This window comes from Balaenoptera musculus, chromosome 19, assembly GCF_009873245.2.
Source record: "Balaenoptera musculus isolate JJ_BM4_2016_0621 chromosome 19, mBalMus1.pri.v3, whole genome shotgun sequence".
Lineage (NCBI taxonomy): Eukaryota > Metazoa > Chordata > Mammalia > Artiodactyla > Balaenopteridae > Balaenoptera > Balaenoptera musculus.
The window spans coordinates 60,088,260-60,111,016 of record NC_045803.1 but is presented as its reverse complement, the minus strand read 5'-3'; the positions used below and the strand labels follow the sequence as shown (position 1 = coordinate 60,111,016).

Below are 22,757 nucleotides of genomic sequence, written 5' to 3'. Positions count from 1 at the left end.
TAAAGGCGTCCATGGAACTTGGCACCCTCGCTGGTTCTTCCCTCAGGCCGCACCCTTGGCTGAAGGGGGCTTCTGGTGTCCACCTTCCCCTCACAACCAGGCATCCGCAGCCCCTCCCACTGCCCCCACCCCCTCGGGGGGCAGCTGGGGCCAGCCCACTGCTGCAGCTCTGGTGGGACTGAGGTGCAGAAAGGCCCTGCAAGTCGTCGTGCCACCCGTGCACTGGAGAGATGAGCGCGTCTTTAATTCACGTTTGCCCGAGAGGTGCTTCCCCTCATACAGAGATAAGATCAGCGTGGCTGGGAAGCAGAGTTGGGAATGGGGCCTCTGACCCCACTGGAGGCGACTGACGGGGCAGGAGGGGCGCCTCCTTCTGGCCACCCCACTCCAGGCTTGGGGCCCTGACTTCCCCTGGCGGAGACCAGGCTGGCCAAGGCCCCAGGGCGGGGCCCAGGGCCCTCTGTCCATCTGGACACACAGCCAAGTCCGGCATGTCCGCTCAGGCCCCTGTGGCCGTGCCCTCAGCAGGGTGGGTGCAGGTCCCCATCAGAAAGCCTCTTGCCTGGTGCCCTCACGGGGGCCCGTACAAGTCGGCCAGCCGGGCAAAGCGGGGCCCCCAGTCCCAGAGGCGGCCGTAGTCCTGGTCCTCGTCCTCCAGGCTGGACAGGATGGAGCTCAGTGTCCCCGCCACGGAACCGTCCCCCTCGTAGTCATAGATGAGAGCCGTGTCGTAGGGTGGGACAGTGGGGTCACCGTCCACGGCCTCTAAGCCCTGTGGAGAGGCCTGGGGCTCAGGACCAGCACGCGCCGGCCAAGTGCCCTCCGCCACCGGCTCGGCTGAGGCCTGGCCCCACGAGACGGGTTGGAGGCAAGGTTCTCTCTGGGCGACTCTCCTTCCTTGGCAAGAACCACCACCCGTCTGTCCAACCCCAGAGCGATGCCTCAGGCTTGTGGGGTGGGGGAACGGGGTACGGGGCACCCCTGGGGCACCTGCCTCGTGGATGAAGTCAGCGATGTCAGAGGGGCTGGTGGGCAGCACACGGGGGGCCTGGGGGTGCGCTCGGCTGAACGGGGCGTCTCTGCGCAGAGAAGGCCGTCCCAGGGGGGCACCCAGGGCCGCCAGCTCTGCCGGGTGGCGCAGCTGGTCCATGTCGTAGGCATCCTGAGGAGGGATAGAGCGCATGGGGGTGAGCCGCAGCCATCGCGGGTCGGGAGGCGGCTGGCCAGCTGGGGCCCCTGGGGAGCCCCCTCAGCACGTGTAAGCCACCCCGGCCCCTCACCTGGTCCTCCTCCCCGCCCCCCTGCTCGTCGTAGTTGAGGATGTTGTCCCGAAGGTCGTCCTGCAGCCCGTGCAGAAGCTTCTTGTCACACGACTGCTGCCGGCACCGCGCCAGGAGGGCCACCAGCAGGGCCAGCACTGGGGTGGGGGAGGGGGCGGAGGTCGGTGTGGGGCGGGGCCAGGCGGGCGGGCGGGGCTGCCAGGTGGCGCGGGGCGGGCGCGGGGATGTGCAGGCGCGGGCACTCACAGAGCAGCAGGATGACGCTGGCCAGCATGATGACCAGGGCGCCCAGGCTGATGCCCGCGCCACCCGCCCGCAGCGCGGCGGCCCCCGGCAGGCAGGCGCCGTCCAGGCCGCAGCGGCACACGCTCACGTTCAGGGGCTGCTCGCGCTGCTGGGGCGGCTGTCCGGAGTCCTGCAGCAGCAGGCTAAGGCGGTGCAGCCCCTCCCGGACCCGGAGCCTCGGCCGCAGGCGCGCGTGGCTCACTGCGGAGGGTGCTGGCGGTCAGCAGGGGCCGGGGGCGGCCGTGCCCCTCCGCGCCTGTGCTTCGGCAGCCGGCTGGGCAGGGATCCCGAGAGGCTAGGCCTCGGTTCCCCACCCGTCCCGTGTACGATAACTGATCCCTGCGGGCCCGAGGATGCAGTGCACTGAGGTGGGAACCAGTGGGGACCTGCTCCCGGCTCGGGACCCCCAGGGGCGTGGGGCGAGCTCACCGTTAACCTGGCTGAGGCTCCAGTTCCGGGCCAGCTCTGGGAGCCTGGGGCTCAGCTGGAAGTGGAAGGGGGCCCCGTGGGGGGGCAGGTCCTCATCCGTGGCCCCCAAGAGAAGGCCGGAGCCCTGGTCTGGCATGCTGCACAGGCTGCCCCACGGTGGGGACAGTTCAGGGGCGTGGTCGTTGACCTCCAGGATCTCAACGGACAGGGTCCCTGTGGCCGTGCTGGGTGGGGAGGCTGCAAGCAGGAGAGGCCTGGTGGGCCCCTTGCCCCTGCAGAGCCCCCGCCCACCCCTGAAGTCTGCTCGGTGGAGCGCCTGCTCTCAGCCCTTGGGTGGCAGCAGGGGCCCCGGCCAGGGTCAGGGAGCCCTGGAACCCGGGCCGAGCTCCACGCTCACCATCATCCCGGGCCAGGATGATGGCCCTGTACCAGCCGTCCTTGAGGAAGGGGGATGCAGGGCTGAGCACGCGCTGGGTCTGGACCCGGCCGGTGGCCCCGTCCACTTGCAGCCAGTCTTCAGGGTCATAGTCCTTGGAGTAGCTGTTGGCGAGGAGGGGAGGAGGGCACAGGGTGGCCCTGAGCCGGAGCTGGACCCCCGAGGTGTGCTCACGTGTAGACGCGCACACACGCACACATACACAGGCCTTTAAGGATAGTCCTTCCACAGCCCTAAGCTGGTATTTTCCATCCCAATCAACAGATGAAAAAACTGAGGCTCGGGGAGGGCAGGTGAGCCGCCCAGGGCCCCGTGGCCACTGAGTGACAGCCAGGATTCAACGGTGGGCACCGTGTTGACAGACACGGGTACATAGGGTCAGGGCAGGGGGTGAAATCCAAGACAGTAACAGCCAGTCCTATGGGAGCAACGGCTCCCTGGAACGGACAGGGCCGGATGCTCAGAGGCTAGCCAACACAGACGGGCCGTGTCAGTGTGCGCCAGATGCACCCCAGTCCTGCCTACAGGACGAGGTCATGTGAACACACACACACACACACGCACAGTACTTGAGAGCCCCTGGGCTCTTGGTGATGCACACAGGTGAGCCCTCTGCCCTCTGACCAGGGCCCTGATGGGGACCCTTCGGGCACAGGGCTCAGTACCCTTAGCTGTGCCTCTACCCTGGCTGGGAGGCGGAGTGGGGCTGTGAGTTCCCCCTGCTCACCCCGGGGCCCCCACCTGAGCCTCTGCGGCTGCTGGGTGTCAGGGTCTCGGGCAGAGAAGGTGGCCACGGGGGTTCCTGGGGCCGCCCCCTCGGCCAGGCTGGTCCGCAGTGGGTTCTCCTGGAACACGGGCGCCTCGTTGATGTCCCGCACCTGCACGCGGACCCTGGCCTGGCCCCGCGCGGCCCTGGGGGCAGCTGCCTGCAGGGGAGCCTCGTTCTGCACCGCCACTTTGAGGTCATACCGCTCCCGGCTCTCAAAGTCCAGGGGCTGTAGGGGAAGCAGGGCGGCCGCCCGTCAGGACTCCGGACCCCTCCCCCCCATTCAGGGAACCCAGAGGCAGCTGCAGGCTGGAGAGGCCTCTTCTGGTCTGTCCTCAGAGCCCCTTCTTTCCTTCTGCTTAAAGCCTCAGAAAAACAAAAATCATGCAGGACAAAAAGGCACAAAAAATAATGTAAAAATGACGGCTACTCATCACGCAAACATATTTGTTGGGTGTTGTGAGGTCAGTTTCCCGTCCCCTGGCCGGGCATCCTCCTCAATGCCTCAAGCAGACACTCACCTGGGTCTTGCTAAGACGGTATGTGGTGGACGTGGTTGAACTGACCTGTACAATCAGCTGACTTTACACAAAGAAGATGGTCCTGAAGAACCTGGGTGGGTCTCATCTGTGGGTGAGAGTCTCTGAGAGCAAACCTGAGGTTGCCCTGGGGAAGAAGGGATCCCACCTCCAGATGCAGCCTCAGCTCCTGACTTTGCAGCCTGTCGCAGCCCTGCAGACTCTGGACTCGCCAGCAGCCTGCACGACGGCCGGCGTGAGCCAGTCTCCGGCAATAAAGCTCTTCCTGTGTTGAGAGCTCATCTGCATCTCTCTGCACGTGTATGCACGTGTGTGTATGCACGGGTGTATGTGTGCACCTGTGTGCGCAGGTGTGCGCCCATGTATGTGTGCACACGTTGTCTCCTGCTGGTTTTGTCCCTGGTCTCAGGTTGGCCAACACGTGAGGTCTGTATTTGTGCATGCTGATCACATACTTTAAGTGGCAAGACACTGGAAGTAACATGTGGGCTTGCCCCCTCCTTCCAGCCCCGTCCCCCGTGGTCAGCGTGGCCCGAGCCCACAGTCCTAGCGTTCTTGGTCCCCTTGGCTCCCCTCCTAAGGATGCACAGAGGGTCCAAACGGGGTCCCAGGGTGTGAGGAGAGGCACCTTCCGCAGCTCACCTTCACCACAGACAGCACGCCTTCGTTGGTCCTGGGGTCGGTGCGGATGGCGAACTGCCCGTCAGGGTCGCCCTCCAGGATGGTGAACCTGGCCACCCAGTTGGGGGAGCCGGGCAGGTCCCGGTCCTCTACCTCAAGCCGCCCCACGTCCACTCCGCTGACGGCCTCCGTGGCCTCCAGGAAGAACTGTGGGAACTCGGCCCCGTTACCCACGGGTGGGCGGGGGACAGTCCCCTGCGGGCTCACCCTCCCACTGCCCACCCATGAGGAGTCCAGGGCACCAGGAGCCCCCTCCCAGTCTCGGCCATGTGCTGGGCACATCTTCCCCGGAGGGCAGGGCCGCCGCCCCCTCCCACCCAGGAAGGCTTGGGGACAGGTCACACCCCAGGGTCTTGGGGGCTTCCCCCCAGGGCCCTCCAGCTCCTGACACGCTCACAGCCCCGCCATGCTGGCCTCCGGCAGGGTATCCTGCACGATCCACACAGGATGCCTCCTCTCAGCACCTAGCCTCCCTCCCACCAGAAGCCCCAGGGTGGGGGGGAGGTCAGCCCTGAGCAGCGGCCGGTGGAGGTGAGGACGGTGGCAGCACCTGACCCCTGGTGAACTCGGGGGCGTTGTCATTGACATCCTCCAGCGTGATGGTGGCCGAGGCAGTGGCGGCGAGGCCGTCTCCAGACATGTCCGCCACCTGCAGGGTCAGATTGTACACGGCGACCACCTAGGAGCACAGTGACACGGGGTGAGGAGAGCAGGGCGGGGCTGGTCAGCCACCTTAGGGCCTGAGGGCAGGGCAGGCAGACCCCAGGAGGCTCCAGCACCTGCCCTGCTCCCAAGCTCTGGGGCGAAACAGGCTGCCTAGCCTCTCAGGGTCCGACGGCACCGCTGTGAACCCCAGACTCTGCCCCAGCCTGTGAGTGGGCAAGAGGTCAGTTGCCGAGTCGGATAAGCACTTATGGGGCACCTGCTGCACTGGGGTGTGAGGTCCCTGCGCGGGGGAGCCAGGTGCAGCTGCCGAGAGAGGGGACAGAAATCAACTAACGCAGCGAGTGGCCCTGGGGAAACCAAGGAGGGCTTCCTGGAGGTGAGGTGCCAATGCCACACAGAAGCCCGGCAGCCAGGGGCCCCACAGGGGAAGAGCGGGCATGGACGGCCGGAGGGCGACTGTTTCTCTGCAGCATGCGTGGTCGCTGTGGGCCCACCCCAGGCCGAGGAGCCCTACTGCTCTGCAGGCAACAGGGTGGGGGAGGTCTCCGGCAGAAAACACGCTGAGGGCCCCTCACACCGTCTCTGGACCGAACCGCACAACCACCCGCAGGGCAGGTCTGCCGGAGCCCAGGGCCACGGAGAGTGTCACTCGGACACCCCTCGTCTGGGGGGCGGCCCTGCCTCAGCTGTCAGGGTGCGGCTGCGTGGCCTCACCTCACGGTCCAGGCCCACTTGCACCGTGCGGATCTCCCCCGTGTGTGGGTCGATGCTGAAGAGCTGGGGGCCGCCCTGCTCCAGAATGGAGTATCGCAAGGCCGCGTTGTCCGTCTCCGGGTCGTCCGCATCCGTGGCCTCAGCCCTGGTCACGTAGGTGCCTGGGAAAGGCGGGGACATGTGGGGGTGACACCCATGGGTGCCAGGGCGCGTCGCCCACTCCCCTGCGGCCTGCCGCACCAGGTCCAGGCCCCCGATCAGCCTTGCATGTGCAAGCGTCCCGGCGTCCTGGCTCGTGTCGCTTGTGGGGATGAGGTCGGGTGCCCGGTGCACACAGCTGACACCTGTCTCCTACAGAACCCCGAGACAGACCAGGCGACCCCCCGGGGAATCAGCCCCAGGCGGAGCGAAGCAGCGCCCAGGGCCGCACCTGCGCTCTGGGGCAAACAAGGCCCTGAATCTCAGGAGAGAAGGGCCTCTGCAGGGGTCCTGGAGGCGCCTCAGCACCTGTGCCCACCTGTTTTCTGGAGCAATTCAGGTCTGACCACCCCTCCCCCCACCGGCCCAGATCAGGTGTACTAAAAGTTATCCCGGTGAGGTGGACCAGCCTCGGGCCACCCGAGGAGCTGGCACCCCCCCTCACCTGTGACTGGGCTCATCCCAGCCCCTCCTGGGCCCTGACGGGTCAGCTGAGTGTCATGCTGGTGTCTGATGAACGGTAGTGACCCGGCCACTGACCCAGCCTTACAAGGTGGGAAGCTACCTTAGCAGGTAACTCCTGGCATGATGCTGGACCCCAGGCTAAAGCCGAAAAGAATGTTTAGAATAGGCACCCTGCCACGGGGGTGCAGGCGAGCGCTTCCAAAAGCACCTGCCAGGCTCTCTATGACTGAGCAAGTGCGCAAACTCCTGGGGCGACTGGAGCCCGGCTTCTCGCCATCAGAGAAGAGGACCCAAAAGGAACCCTGCAGAGCTGGATCGGAAGTGGAGGTGCCAGAGAGGACTCGTGACTTGTGATAGACACGGTAGACAAGGTAGAGAGACATGTGAACACAGCTGTGAGAGAGCACGCGCACACACACGCATGTCTGTATACATGTGAGCTTAATTTCCCAGCTCCGGCTGCTGAAAGGGCCTGGGCCGGTTTGATGAGCTTCTGATCGACCATATCTGGGACGATTTGAGCTTCAAAACAACGGTGCAAAGAATCGTAACCCACTGAATGAAGCAAGACTCCATAAGTGCAGACAGATACATGTGAACAAAACACATACGAGACAGGCTGGGACCTGGGACCCTTTGCTGCAGGGCTTGCCCCTGGACACACAGTCTCCTCGAGCTCCAGAATACAAAGAAACTACAAGGGGCTAAAAATAACTATGTACGTAGCAGTTAGAGCAAATTCTGGACGAGATACAAAAAGACTAAAAAGCCCAATTGCCACTTCTGAAGAGCAAAAACGGGCCGGGAGCAAAAGCAGGGTACTTGTGCGTGCCCCGCGCACACACCGCCACCGAAGGTGGTGCATGTGGGTGTGCAGCTTTCCCAGCACCATTTGCTGAGGAGACTGCCCTCTCCACGTTGCTTGGTCCTGGCATCCTGTGTAAAATCACCTGCCCGTGGATGTGAGGTTTATTCTTGGGCTCTCTATTCGGTTCCGTTGGTCTATGGTCTATGTGTCTGTCTTGAGGGCAGGTGCACACCGATTACTGTACCTTTGGAGAAAGTTTTGAAATCAGGAAGTGTGTCCGCCAGCTTTGTTCTTTTCCAGGATGGTTTTGGCTATTCAGGGTCCCTTGAGATTTTATAGGAATTTTAGAATGAGTTTTCTGTTTACGGCAGACCACCTAAGCCACCCCTCCGGCCTGACCCCTGGACACACCCCTACCCTCACCCCATATAAAGAACAAGCTCGCCCCCCACCCCTCAGGAGCAAGCTAGCAAGGGAACCTGTTTCTTGTTCTCACTCCCCACTGCTGCAGCAGGGGCCCCAATAAAGCCTTGCCTGAATTTCTTGTCTGGCCTTTGATCGATTTCTATTGATTAAGGAGGCCAAGAGCCCTGGTGGGTAACACATACACACATGTATTCATAAATAGGGGTACTGAAAGTCCTAACATCTAATAGAAAGCCAAGTGATGACGAAGAAGAAACCATGAATTAGATCAACACCGGATGCAGGCAAGAGCCGCCAGGGGTGCTAATGCTGCTGGGTGGCAGCTTGAGGGGTAGCAGGATACCCGCACGGTCTCAAAGGGTCTCCCACAAGACACCTATTAATTACAAAGGGAAAAGGAGAAAAACCAGAGTGGAGAAGCCTGGCGGACACCCCCTGAACTACAGACCCAAATCGGCATCTCCAGGAACGGGATGTTCATGCCTCCTGAGGGGGCTCCAGCCACACAGACCCACGCAATCATCACAACAACTGCCTAAATGCCCCAGGATGTCAGTGTCGTGACCAAGGCGGTGAAAGACTTTCACAATGAAAACTACAAAAGATCAGTGAAAGAAATTGAGAAAACACAAATAAATGGACAGGCCATGTTCATGGCTTGGAAGACTTGTTGCTAAGATGTCAGTACCGCTCAGAGCGACCTACAGATTCAGTGCAATCCCTATCAAAATCTTAAGGACAGTTTCTTTATATAAACAGAAAAATCATTTTAAAATTCCTATAAGATCTCAAGGGACCCTGAAGAGCCAAAACAATCCTGGAAAACAACAAAGCTGGAGGACACACTTCCTGATTTCAAAACTTTCTGAAAAAAGTACAGCAATCAGTGTGCACCTGCCCTCAAGATAGACACATAGACCAATGGAACCGAAGAGAGAGCCCAAGAATAAACCTCACATCCACGGGCAGGTGATTTTACACAGGATGCCAGGACCATTCAACGTGGAGAGGGCCATCTCCTCAGCAAATGGTGCTGGGAAAGACATCCACATGCAGAAAGATGGAGCTGGACCCGTAATTATTTAACAGCATATACAAAAATCAACTCAAAGTGGATCAAACCTAAGTGTACAACGTAAAACTATGAAACTCTTAGAAGAAAACACAGGGCATAAGCTTCATGACACTGGTAATGTCACGAAGGTAATGATTTCTTGGATATGACACCGAAGGCACAGGCAACAACAACAAAAATAGACAAATTGGACTTCATGAACATTTAAGAATGCATCAAGAGACACTATCAACAGAGTAAAAAGACAACCCACAAAATGGGAGAAAATATTTGCAAATCATATATCTGATAAGGGATTAATATCCAGGATATATAGAGAACCCGTAAAACTCAACCACAAAAAAAAACCAACAAACAACTCAATTCAAAAATGGGCAAGGGATTTGAACAATCTTTTCTCCAAAGAAGATATACAAGTGGTCAATATGCACATGAACAAACGCTCGACATGGCTAATCATTAGGGAAATGCAGATGAGAACCACGAGATACCCCCCCACACCCATTAGGATGGCTGTTAACAACAACAATAAAACAAAACAAAACAAAAAGCAACAGGCGCTGGTGAGGACATGGAGAAACTGGGACCCTCCTACACTGCTGGTGGGGATGTAAAATGGTGCGGCCACTGTGGAAAACACCATGGAGGATCCTCAAAAAATTAAAAATAGGGACTTCCCTGGTGGCACAGTGGTTAAGAACCCGCCTGCCAATGCAGGGGACACGGGTTCGAGCCCTGGTCGGGGAAGATCCCACCTGCCACAGAGCAACTAAGCCCGTGTGCCACAACTACTGAGCCCATGAGTCACAACTACTGAAGCCCGCGCACCTAGAGCCCGTGCTCCACAACAAGAGAAGCCACAACAACGAGAAGCCCGCGCACTACAACGAAGAGTAGCCGCCCCGGGGGCTTCCCTTGTGGCACAGTGGTTAAGAATCCTCCTGCCAATGCAGGGGACACAGGTTCAAGCCCTGGTCCAGGAAGATCCCACATGCCGCGTAGCAACTAAGCCCGTGCACCACAACTAGTGAGCCTGCGCTCTAGAACCCGCAAGCCACAACTACTGAGCCCGTGTGCTGCAACTACTGGAGCCCGCATGCCTAGAGCCCATGCTCTGCAACAAGAGAAGCCACCGTACCACCGTACCAATGAGAAGCCCATGTACCACAACGAAGAGTAGCCCCAGCTCGCCGCAACTGGAGAAAGCCTGCGTGCAGCAATGAAGACCCAACACAGCCAAAACATAAAAATAAATAAAAAAAATAAAAAAAAAAAAGAGTAGCCGCCCCTCGCCACAACTAGAGAAAGCCGGCGCGCAGCAACGAAGACCCAACACAGCCAAAAATAAATAAATAAAAAAAATAATTTTAAAAAATTGAAAATAGAACTACCATTTGATCTAGCAGCCCCACTTCTGGGTACATACCCAAAGGAATTGAAAGCAGGGTCTCAAAGACATAGTTGTACCCCCGTGTTCACTGCGGCACTATTCACAACAGCTAAAAAGTGAAAGCAACCCAAGGGTCCGCTGAAGAATAAACAGATAAACAAAATGTGGTATAAACATCCAATAGAGTATTATTCAGCCTTGAAAAGGAAGGTGATTCTGACACGGGCTCCCACATTGATGAGCCCTGAGGACAGGATGATCAGTGAAATCAGCCAGACGCAGGAGGACAAATACTACGTGATTCCACTCATTCGCAGTCAAATCGTAGAGACAAGAAGTAGGCAGTGCGTGCCAGGCGCTGGAGGGGGAAATGGGGAGTTAGTGTTTAATGGGGACAGAGCTCCAGTTTGGGAAAATGAGAAAATGCTACGGGTGCTGGCGGTGGCTGCGCGACGACGTGAACGGGCTTAGAACCAGCGACCCAAACGCTTAAAGGTGGTTAAGGTGCTGAATTCTGTTATATGTACTTTGCCACAGTAAAATTTGGCGAAACAGCAGTCAGTGTCATGAACACCTAGCGGCTGAGGACCCGTCCCCAGTGAGGGGGCGTGAGCAGGTGGGGGCCTCAGTCCTGCCACCATGACGAGAACGAAGGGGAATCAAGATCACACCTGTGTGAGCCCGTCAGATGGTGACGCACAGGCGACCTGACACCCCCGAGTCCAGGCTGTGACCCCCCCAGGACGTGCACACATTGGGGCTCCCCGGTGGAGCAGGTGCAGCGACCCCATGGAAGCAGGAAGAGGGGCCGAGATTGGCACAGCTGCTGGCGGTCCCTGGGTGCCCACAAGGGGGTCTGTGCCCTTTCCCAGGCGCCCACTGAGTGCTCCCAGGGAAGGCGGGGCGGGAGGAGACCCGGGAGGGCCCCTCGGCTCAGGCCACAGGGTGGCCGTGGCGTGGGGAAGGCCACTGGTGGTCCACAATCACAGGGTGAGGGTGGGGCTGCTGGGCTGGAGGGATGGCGCTTCGCCTTTGGGGGAGGAGCAGGGACCCCGAAGGAGCCCCACCCCAGGGGCTCAGGGACCACCTACGACCGAGACCGCCCACCCCCCAGCACCCCAGGAGCCCTGCCAGATAGCACGCAAGGGTTGTCACCCTGCTAGGGGCCCCTCTGCATGCAGGGCTGTGCTGCCGTGGCGGGAACGCAGAGAGGCCCCCGGGAGCTGAGCTCAAGCAGCGGCAGAGGCTAGGCCCGTCCCCTCTCCCCACAGTGGGCCGGCCCCCAGCTCTCCTGTGCTCTTACACACAGAGCAAGAGGGAAAAGCTCCACCTCAGTGATTAAACAGCCAACAGAACCAGATGTACGGCCAACCAGACACTTGGGCTTTTATCTGACAGAACTGAAGCAACCACCCTCCGTGTGCAAAAGGCCGTAAAGGAAAAGGTGGACGGCATGCAGGAACAGACAAGGCTCAGACAAGAGGCAGGGGCTGTGGACAGAGGCAGGACCTCCTTTGCTGTAAAAGGCTTGACTGGGCAGCTGAAGCTGAACAGGCGTGCAGATGAGACGTCACTATGTGTTAGTGTTAACCCCCTGACTCTGAAGTTACACCGAGTCACTGGTGTGCTCTGAAGGCCTCCGGTCTGCCACCAGCCTGGGATCTGACCAGAGCCCCGGGGACCAGGTGGGGAGGGGAAGGAGCGCTGTCTGGAATGTCTGTCCTGCCTGGAACAGAATCAGGCCAGCAAGTCTGCCCTGTGAGGACGCAGAAGGGACAGAGGGTCAGCGGTTCCTGCACTCAGTGTGGAATTAATAAGCAGTGAGAGGCAGTGACTGATAATGGGCAGGGGGGTCGCCTCTCGGGGATGAAGGAGACAGAGGTGTTGATTGCACAACACTGTGAATGTGCTAAATGCCACTGAAAAGTTCGTTTCAAAGTGGTTAATTTTATGTTATGTGAATGTCACCTCTATTTAGAAGGAGGAGGGGGGAGGAGGAGGAGGGAGGGGGGAGGAGGAGGAGGGAGGGGGGAGGAGGGGGAGGGGAGAGCAACAGAAACCACCAGAGCTTTGCCATCCAGGAATCCTCTCTGAACTCTGGAAGATTTGGGGGTTGACATGTATATTGCAATGGGAAGAGGCTTGAGTCGACTTGTGGAAATTCCCTCCGTCCTGTTGACTGTTTACGTGTTTTTAGACTCTCCGAAGGACCTCTGAAGCTCTTGCTGAAGGGAAACCCTGGACTTCTGACCTACCCAGCGCCCTTCGCAAAGCTCCCTGCCCCACGGGAACCCACCCGGCTCACCTGGGACGGCGCCCTCCAGCACCTGGCCAGTGAACACCTCCTGCCTGAAGACGGGCCGGTTGTCGTTCTGGTCCACAACCACGATCTCCAGGTCCGTGGGCTCCTCCAGGGTGGACCCCCCCAGGTCCAGAGCGAAGGCCCTGAGCTGGTCAAGCAGAGAGCAGGGGCTGGCACTGTGGCCCCCACGAGGGCAAGAGCGGCAGTGAGCACAGACTCTGTGTCCTGCCGGAAACAGGTGAGAAGCGGCACGGGGACGGGGCAGTGCCGGGCCGGTGGGACTTCCCTCAAGGGGAGCCTGGGTTCTCCCAGCAGGCAGGGCGGCCACCACGCTCCCCCTCTTGCCGTGGCCACCAGGAAGCCCACAGCTATGTTTCAAGCGTGGCTGAAGCAATGCTCTTCCTAGCGCTCCTGGTCCCTCTCCCTTTTTCTGTGAACAGTTTTGGCTGCTACTGAAGTTTCCTTTCCTCTCCACACGTGAAATTTTAACTTCAACCATCTCCTGTCCCTTTGGAGAACAGACTTGGTACAACTTCCAGGGCAAACACACCCTCTGACTCTCTGTGTAAGGGAACCAAGAGCTGGTTCTCAAAGTCTGAGGGAGACTCAGGGCACATGAAAGGCAAAGGCTGAAGCCCCCTCCCCGGGGCAAGTCTGAACAACATCTTAGGGAGGCCAGGCTGGGGGGCTGATCATCTGTCTGTAGGGGACTCAGGCGAGTTCCAGGCTCCCCTCCTCGGCCCCTTGCTCACACCCGCCCGCTGCTCTTTCTCTCACACCCGACGATCCCAAGGCCTCCAATGGGCAGATCCCATCCCACCTCCCCTGCCACCCCACCCTGACAGTCACGGGGCAGCTGCCACTGGGGGTGGCCAGTTCCATGGGACTCCTCACGGCACCCCGTCCTCACCACACATAGCAGGCTCGGGGGAGAACCGGCCACACCAGTGTCTGGTGTTGCTTTCCTGGGAAGGCTGCCGCCCACCCTGCTGCTGGCGGCCCAGGCCTCCCGGGCAGGACCCAGTGTTCAGTCGGCTCACGCACCTGCCGAATGAGCCTGTGATCCTGAACACCTGCTTCCCTGGGCAGCCGGTCCCAAATCCCACCCCTGCCCCCCAATTAAGGATGCTGGGTTTTGCTGGTGGAGGTGTGGCCATGGCCCCCCGAGGCGAGGGGAGGGGCGGGGAGGGGGAGGGGCGGGGCGGGGAGGGGGAGGGGCGGGGTGGGGAGGGGAGGGGAGGGGGAGGGGGAGGGGAGGGGGAGGGGAGGGGAGGGGAGGGGGGAGGGGGGAGGGGAGGGGAGGGGAGGGGGAGGGCAGGGAGGGGAGGGGGAGGGGAGGGGAGGGGAGGGGGAGGGGGAGGGGAGGGGAGGGGAGGGGAGGGGAGGGGAGGGGAGGGGAGGGGGGAGGGGAGGGGGGGGGAGGGGGAGGGGGGGGGGGGGGGGGGGGGAGGGCGGGGCGGGGCCTACCCTGAAGCGGTCTGTCTTCTCACGGTCCAGCATGGCATTCAGGGACACCTTCCCCGTGAACTTGTCTATGGAGAAGACCCCCCGGGGCTCCTCGTCCACGCCGGGCCCCTGGATGCTGTAGATGACGCTGCCCAGCTGCTGCTTGTCCGACTTGATCTGTGGGGCAGGTAATGGGCTGGGGAGGTGCCCCAGGGGAGGGGTCTCCCCTCTCTGCAGCCCTCGGCCCCTCCCCCAGCTGGGATGGGGTCACGCAGCCTGTGGCCCCAGGGGTGTCCCCATCCTAAAGCACACGGCTCTGGGGCCCCTCTCGGCCCCTCACCTGCACCAGGGGGAAGGGCAGGCGCTTGTGGTTCTCGGACACGCTGATGGGAGGGATGACCCAGGCTCTCCGCACGCGGCCCGGTGCCGGCACCCGGCGCCAGGGGTACAGGGTATGGGGCCTCCTCAGCCCGGGGACCCCCACTGACAGGCACAGGCTCTGCAACAAAGAAAAACCTCCGTCACCACCACAGCAGCGCCCAGAGCTCCCCCACCGGGGCCGGGACGTCCCCTCCCTGACTGCCAAGCCCTCCGTTGTGTGGCCCGGGGAGGTTCGGGCGCCAGGACTTGGGGGGCATGGGGTGCTCAGGGGGACAGAAGGCAGCCTGGCTCCCGGGAGCCTGCGGCTGGGAGGCGAGGCCCGGGGGGGAGGTGGGTTGAAGAGGACGGACAGCTGGGCGGGGGGCAGTGGGGGGGAACACGCGGCCATCCCAGGCCTCCTTGTGACTTGAATTCTTGAGGGCTGGTCGAGGTTGACCAGGCCAGCGCTTTCGTCCTAAGGGGCCCAGAGAGGGGGTCCACCTGGGGGGCCAGAGCGCCCACCCCTCCCGCACCCAGGGCAGCTGTTCACACGGCAGGTCTCCTCTGCCAGGCTGGGGAGGGGGACACTCCACACGCCTCTGGGAATCAGGCGGTGGGGCTGTCTGTCCCAGGGCTGCTTTGTGGAAATGAAACGTAGCTGAGCTCCCAGCTCCCCTCCCCCTGCGGCAGCTGCCCGTGGGGTTGGGACGGGCCCGCCCCGCTGCCTCTGCCTCTAGGGACCGGCGGGGTGGGGCGTGTGCGGCTGTGAGGCTGAGGGGCCGGCGGGGAGGACGCGGCAGCTGGAGTGTTCTGGGCTCTCGCAGCCACCCCGGTCCCCCAGAGCCCATCCCCAGCCTGTGCTGTTTTTCTCCCAGAACCGTGGAACCAGGTGTGACCGTCTCACCAACACTTCAGTACCTGGAACCCGGGACGCTCTCTCCGGCTCCGCACGCCCAGAGGACAGGGGCGCCCTGTGTGCAGTGTCCCCGAAGCCCAGCGCTCGGGGCCTGTGGGGCTGCAGAGGCAGGACGGAGTGCGGGGCAGCCGTGTCCCCGCGACGCTACCCCACAGGCGGGGCCAGGGATATGCACCCCCTGCCCTGCCACCACCCGCTGAGCTCTGGGCTCAGCACTGAGGCTAGTCAGGAACATGGCAGGGGGCAGGGCGCCCGCGGTGCCGAAACCCTCCCCAGACCTACTGTCAGCTCCCGCCCCCCCACCCCTCAGACCGGGAAACTGAGGCGCAGAGAAGAAAGCCACCTGGCGGGGTGAAGGCAGAGCTGGCGGCAGCCCAAACAAACACCCAGAGTCTCCTGGGACAGCCCTGGTTTAAACATGTGGTCTCCGTATCCCGCGCCTTGATCGGGCAGTGGCTGGTCTAAGTGTGGGCTCAGGCACTGTGGCCGGCTGGGCGTGGAGGCACTGGGGCCCTCTGTGCTCATGAGTGGGGTCGACGCTGGGGCACCCTTGGAGGGTACAGAGCCTGGCTGGACTTGGATAAGGGCTGCCAGGGCCCAGGGCGGGGGCAGGGTTGCTACTGGGACCCGGCTCGGCTCGGCTATAGGAGAACGTGAGCAACGCGCCTTCCACGGCCGTTATGACCCCCCCCAATCCCCCTGCGTTTGCAGCTGCCCCCTGCCCAGCCCCCTCCAAATCCAAGGCAGGGCGGCGGCGGGAGATGCAGGGGAGCTGCTCCTGCCAGGCCCTTCCCCAGCGCTCTGTGCTGCGGGATTGGCCCTGGGCCCTACGGGAGGGGGCTTCCTCCCCCTCCCACGGCCCTTCCCCAGCTCTCTGTGCTGCGGGATTGGCCCTGGGCCCTACGGGAGGGGGCTTCCTCCCCCTCCCACGGCCCTTCCCCTCCTCGACCCCTCGACCCCGCCCCTGGCCGCCCAGTCCCCCGACTTCTGCTGAGGTTTCCATCCCTTTCCCTGTCGCGGTCGGTAGAGGGACCGGGCCTGGGCTGGTGGCCTCAGGGAAGGGGGGCATGGTGACTGGTGAGTGGGGGGACTTGGGGGGCAGGGGAGGGAGGAGATGCCCCTCAGCCAGGAGGCTGCTCTTCTGGGCAACCTCTGGCCTGTGCCCCCCTGCATGGCCTCCCTGTTCTGCCCCCCTGGGTCCCTGTACACTTTGCTGACAGAACTGCACTGACATCCAAACTAAAGTCAGCTTCCCTGGGGGGCCCCGGGCCACCTCCCCAGTTCCCAGTCCTCGTCCTGTCACCGCACTTGAAATGCCAGGGGCCTGGGGTCCAGGTAGCCACACACCCGGCTCGGAGAAAGGGCCCCAAGCTCCCCGTGGCCCGACAGATGGCAGCACTGCCGCCAAGCCTCCCGGGCAGCTGGCTTCTCACCAAGACGGCCCAGCACAGGCCAGCGTGGTGTTCCCGCCAAGCGGAGACCTGCCGGCCTTTGTCACAGGCTCGGGCGGGATAGCGTCTGTTTCCTGGGCATCTTGGGGCAGCAGCTCCCTTGCTCCCTCCCCCCGCCCCTCTCAGCCCCCAGGGAGCGGCAGGGCCAGGCAGCCACAGGTCCACCAGCGCCGAACCTCCATCGCAGGGAGCGTTTCCGTGATGCCCGGTGACACAGAGGCACCGCCCTGACCCCAGCAGCGGGGGAGGGACAGCCTGCAGGGGCTCCCGGGCCTCAGGCTCTTGGAGGGGCACTGGGGGACACGCTTTGCCCTGTCCGTACCTGGGCCGGCCCCTCCGCCCCTGCAGCCCCCCACCGAGCCTCCGGCTGCCCGCCCCCTGCCAGCAGCTTTGCTGACACTCCAGGACGCCCACCGGCTCGGCACAGGGCATGTGGCCGGGGCGGAGTCTGGGAGTCCTGGGCCCCAGACTCTGCACGGCCCAAGGTCACGAGGTCAGCAGAAGCCGCAGAGCCTTGGCAGGGGCCCCTCGCCCAGATCAGAGGCTGCAGTAGGTGGGGTGGCCAGACTGGGCTAAAGCCGACTTCCGGCTCTCGGGACGCTTCTCGGTTTGTCCTTTGTCCTCCCGCCAGCCCCTTCCCAGAAGACGCAGGTGGCCGGGGAAGGCCTGGGAATCACAGGACACTGGAGCCGGGACGGAGCCACGTGCACAGAGCCGCGGACGTTGAGCGCACATGGCTCGCAAACGCTGTCACCCTCACCGCCCCCGCACCACACAGAACCAGCGGGCGTCAGGGACCCACTTCTCCCAGTGGGTGCCCGGTGGCACCCCCATGCTCACCCTCCACCGCTCCCTTAGCCAAGAGCCTGAGAGAACAGCCTGGAAGCCCTGGAGACGCCGGGCCACTGCCCCCTCGCTGTGGGCCCAGCCCCGGCCCCCAGCCCCACGGCTGCCGAGTAAGAGAGCTCCCCGTCTGGTTCGGAGCTCGTGGGGCCCAGCTGCGCGGTGAGTACCCTACAAACCCACTGCAGGGGCAGGAGGGGCCTCACCCACCCCAGACCCAGGCAAGGGCCAGGGTGGGTGACACGGTCTAGCTGCAGGCCACGGTGGGCAAGGCCCTGAGCCCGAGAGCGGCTGGCCATCTCCTCCCGGCATGCTTCCTTCCGGGTGCCTCTCTGGCCTCTGGGCAGTTCCCGTCCCCTGGCATCTGTGACGGCGCCTCCTCCCCTTCAGGCCCCCGCAGTGGGGCTGGGCTACTTCACCACCGGCTGGGGCTTCCAGACTTGACTCATCATGAGAACCAACCAAGGTCAGCAAAAAATATGGATTCCACCAGTTTACCCCAGGCCTACTGAGTTAGAACTCCCAGGGGGTCCCGAAGCCCCCAAGTGATTCTTGGGAACATCTGGGAATCAAGGCAGGCACAGGGCTGAGAGGCGGGACTTGAGGGTCACACAGCCCTGACCTGGCTCCCACCCCACCCCTCGGAGGCTCTGCGTGTGGGGTGGTTCTGGGGCGCACGGTGGATGCACCCCACCATCAACTGTTCAGAAGCGATCAAGTGCCTGAGCCCTGGAGGGAATGCCTGCCGCCCTTGCCCTCTGCAGGGGTCTGTCCTGCCTGGGGGCCTGGGGGCAGCCCGCAGAGCTCTCTGCTTCTCTCCACCAGCCCTCGGTGGGTTCGGAACAAAGAATTACGAGGCACGGCCCCGTCTCCTGGGAAGAAAGCTGATGGCTCACCTGCCCTGGGTAGAGATGCTGGTGACCAGGGCGGCCGGGGGACCGCGGGGAGAGCCTGCTTCAGCTCCTGGCACTACGGCCTCTAGTGGCCCCTGTGAGTGGCGGGCAGGAGACCCGTGTGCATCTTCCATCTCCCTGCAATCGGGCAACCCTTACACGACTCGGAGGCCGCCACGGCTGGGGAAGGGGCTCTGGGGCTCTGCTGAGCCCCGTGGCCTCTGGGAGGAAGCCTCAGCCACACTCCTGGCGGCTTTGCAAACCGTGAAGACCCCCTGAGGCAACGGGAAAGTCCTGGAGCAGGACGGTCCCCACGGCAGACACGCACGGTCTTCTCCAGAACAGGCAGGGGAGTCAGCCCCACATCGGTGTGACAGTAACCGGGGCCGCGGAGCGGAGCCAGATCGGGGCGCTGTCCTCTCAAGGTGGGCAGGACAGCCGGGAGCACGGTGCCTGCCCCAGTCAGCGGGGAGGGGGAGGGGGGGAGGCTGGAGAAAACAGCTGTCCCTTCGCCTCGCCATCCTCGTCCCTCCTCTGAAGCCCGCAACAGCTGGAGGGGGACTCAGGGGAGAGCCGCAGGGGCCCCTCTGGGCCAGGCAGACAGCTGCGTCCATTCCTGGCACGCCTGATGCCTGCCGGGCCATCCAGCAACAGGGTGGCCTGGATTCCAGCGGGGGTGGGGAAGGGGCTCAGGCCTGGGGAGCTTGTGGGGCCTCTCCCTCAGCCCAAGCAAACCCCACCCACGTTCCCCCAGGCTCCAGGCCTCCCACCTGCTTCCTGGAATCTGAGGGACCCAGGCCCGGAAGTGATGTTGGAGGGGTGACCCCGCACGTGAGTGCACGGGCAGCGATGTGGCCCAGTGGAGCCGGACGCAGGCTTGGGGCCCCTTCCAGCAGCACGTGGGTCTGCCATCTGGGCCCCCCACCCCCAGGCAGGGTGGGGTCCCAGTGTAGGCCCAGCTACTGGGGACACCGTGGGGCACAGGTGAGGGGCCGATAGAGGCCAGTTCCGAAAAGACACACGCTAAGCCCCCTGCCTGAGATTTCAGGGGACACAAGGGAGGGCTGAGCCTCGCCCGAGGCCACCAAGCAGAAGACGGGCCTGTGCGGAGTCTGGTCAACAGGCCCCCACCCGAGACAGCCCTGCTGGGGGGCTCCCGGAGGTGGAGGAAGGTGTGTCCGGGAAGCGGCCGCAGGACCCGTGTGTCTGGACAGGAGAGGACAAAAGTCTGAAAGCTGAGCTGGATGGGGGAGGGCCGTGCGAAGTCCTGACAAAGACATATGTCAGCCAGTCCCGAAGTCGCTCCCCTCACACCGGAGCTAATTTGAGCTGCGGGGAGTGCGGGAACATGAGTGGCCAGGCCCGTTGGCTGGTCCCCCAGCGCCACCAGAATTCCCGCAGTCCCCAGCTGTCTGGGAGCGGGCGCATTGGGCATGACCCTGGGGGAGGGGAGAGGCGTCTGAGAGGGATCTACTGCCCTCCCCCACAGCAGAGTCCCCCTGGGGCCTGGTCAAAGGATGACACCCCCAGACCCAGGAGTGGGCCTCCGAGGACATGCCACCTGATGCGGGGCAGGGGCAGGAATAGTGGGGGCGTTACAGGCTGGAGCCTTCTGGAGCACATGGGGGCATCCAGGCCCTGGGGTGGGGGCAGAGAGCCCGCTGCCCCGGGTGGGCTCCCAGCAGCAGGCCGACGGGCACAGGCCGTGGGCAGCCAGGCTGTGCCGGGCCAGGGTGACCACAGCCTCGCTCTGGGTCGGCTGGACATGGCAGTGGGGAGCGGCCGGCACCGTCTCCATGGGGGTCAGTGAAGGCCCAGAGGCGGGGGTGTGGGTAGCTGGGGCGGGAGGCGGAGGCCAGTTGCTCGAGGGGCCGGCTGGCAGCACCTAGTGAGCTGCCAGGGGCTGAAACCCGAGCTGGCGAGCCGGAGGTGGGGCGCTGCGGGAGTGCGGGGGGACGCTCACCAGCGTCCGGCGCTGCGTGATGGGTCTGGAAGTGTAGCAGTGAGTGATGAATCGTGGGCGCAGGGCAACGCCTGTGCTCATCGCCCGTCAGGTGTAAGAGGCCTGAGGCCGTCCTCCTGGCCCTCACCAGTGACCCCGGCTCAGCCCGGTCCCCCGAAGCCCGTAGACCACTGAGGCCACACGCTCCACTCCTGGCCCCAGCCTAGCGCCTGCCCAGCAGCCAAGGGCCGAGAGGACGTGGTCCCACCCACCCCGGGGTGCCCGTGTGGCGAGTGGGGCGGCCTGTGTTTCCGGCCGCCCGTCCTGCTCCCACCAGGGAGACCAGGGCCCAGGGGGAGGCACGGAGGGCAGCTGCTGTGCATGCTGGGCACAGGGCTCCCCAGGGAGAGGGGGTTTCTGGAGGGCAGAGCCCACAGCTGCCCCTGCCGGCCGGACACACGGGGGCTCAGACTCCACCCAACTAGACTAAGCAGAATCACCTGCCAGCTCACGGGGGGGCGGGGGGTCCCTAGGGACCAGGCCTCCAGGCTTTCCCAGCGCGGGGTGCTCCTGCGGCCCCCTCTCCCTCGCCTCCCGCAAGACTGAACACTCCCAGACCCCAGCAGGGCTGAGGGGCGCACCTCCGGAGTGAGGGCCCGCCTTCTGGGTGCTCTCCTGGCCGTCCCCGAACTTGGCTCCCCGTCCGGTCCAGCGGAGGCGGCTACACTCCCCCCTGGACAGGGCTGCCCCACGCAGAACCCTCGGCTCTCGGGCCAGGGGCTGAAACCCGAGCTGGCGAGCCGGAGCTGGGGGGCTGCGGGAGTGAGGGGGGACGCTCACCAGGCGGCCAGAGCCAGTGGTCCCGAGGCCGGGACGCCCCACTCTAAGACGCCGGCGCTCAGTGCAGGGGCCAGAAACCCCCGGGCAGCGCCCGTGCCTTACCTGGGCCAGCAGCCCGAGGGCGAGGAGGAGCGCGGCGTCCATGGCCCGGCGGCGGGCAGCGGGCCGAGTGTCCGGCGGCGGGAGCGACGCCTTCTGCTGGGACAGGACCCGGCTGAGTGACAGCACAAGTGTGCCGGGCGGGCCTGGCGAGGGAATGATAACGAACGTGTGCGGGGGCGAGGCTGGGCGGGGCGTGGGGCTGAGTTACAGCACATGGGCGGGACAGGGCCTGGGGCTGAGTGACAGCACGTGTGCGGGGCGGGGCGTGGGGGCTGAGTGACAGCACATGGGCGGGGCGGGGGGTGGGTTGGGGGGCGGCTGAGTGACAGCACGTGTGCGGGGCTGGGGGTGGCTGAGTGACAGCACATGGGCGGGGCGGGGGGGGGGCGGCTGAGTTACAGCACGTGTGCGGGGCGGGGCCTGGGGCTGACTGACAGCATGTGTCCTGGGCGGAGCAGGGGTCGGGCACTGTCCCAGGCTGGATGCGGGGCTCCAGGAAGGAAGCTGTCAGAAAGGCAGCGGTGGGTGGGGGCTGGGGACTAGGGTGGATTCCCTCATTCATTCTGAGCACCAGGCACACTGCTGCCTCAGGGCCTTTGCACCGGCAGTGCCCTCGCCATGACTGCCCGTCCGGCTCTCCCCAGGGCCAGCCGCTCGCTGCCTTCAGGGCTTGGATCACGTTTGCCGTGTTCCTTTACTGTCTCCTGCTCTGGGGTGGGGCTCCCCAGGGCAGGTTGTCCGCTGCTGACCCCCAGGGCTAGCACACAGGAAGGACAGGCACAGACCTGGCCCCGTGCCCAGCTGTACTCGCCCCTTCCTTCCTCCTTGGTTGGCAGTTACTTGGTTGGTAACTACCTGGTGGAAGGGGGAGGCTATCTCTCCCCTCCAAGCCCCTGCACTCCTGGGCGGCCTGTGGCTCAGAACCAGGGGAGGGCGGGGAGCGAGGGGGGGCCTGCGGACCTCGAGCCGTCTTCTGGGCAGGGAAGTGGGGAGTGTCGTCTCCGGGAGCCGGTCTTCTCTGCAGCAGGAGCAGGCACGGGGGCCTCTCCTCTCCTCTCCTCTCCTCTCCAGATTGCGGGGCAGCTGAGCAGGTGCGGCACCATCTGCGCCCTAGGCCTGCTTGGAAGGAGGCCAGGCTGCCGGGGGTAGGGGTGAGGGCAGGGGCTCTGGCAGTGACTGTGTCCCTGGTACTCACCGCTCCAAGGTGGGGGTGGAGGGCAGGAGACCCTTCCAGCTGCAGGCTCTGAGGCCCTGGGGCTGAGCAGCTCCTGGAGGCCACCGCCCTGCCTCTGAGGTCGGACTCCAAACCCGGGTGGAGGAGCCCTCTGAATGTTTTTGGGTTTCTGCCCCCTGAACGGGTAGAGGGTGAAGTAGACGGGGGCGGAGCTCAGCGTCCGAGTCCCCCTGGCCAACCTCAGGCACCCTCTCCTCCCGCTAGGCCATCCCTCCTCTCGGCCATCTGTGTCCCCCTCAACAACCTCCCGGGTGCGGGGGTGCTCCAAGG

The 22,757-nt window shown here is 63.6% G+C and overlaps 1 protein-coding gene across 1 annotated transcript; it reads right to left on the bottom strand.

Annotated features, from left to right (window-relative positions):
• Positions 1-223: 223 nt before the first annotated feature.
• Positions 224-21,512, bottom strand: CDH15 (cadherin 15). The gene is made up of 14 exons (XM_036834939.1): positions 21,254-21,512; positions 14,247-14,405; positions 13,928-14,083; positions 12,464-12,608; positions 5,797-5,957; positions 4,967-5,095; positions 4,378-4,563; positions 3,172-3,425; positions 2,392-2,534; positions 1,995-2,231; positions 1,527-1,766; positions 1,281-1,417; positions 995-1,162; positions 224-772 (listed from the first exon to the last, which is right to left on the bottom strand). The coding sequence occupies exons 1-14, from the start codon at positions 21,293-21,295 to the stop codon at positions 572-574; spliced, it is 2,358 nt and encodes a 785-aa protein (XP_036690834.1). The 5' UTR covers positions 21,296-21,512; the 3' UTR covers positions 224-571.
• Positions 21,513-22,757: the final 1,245 nt, after the last annotated feature.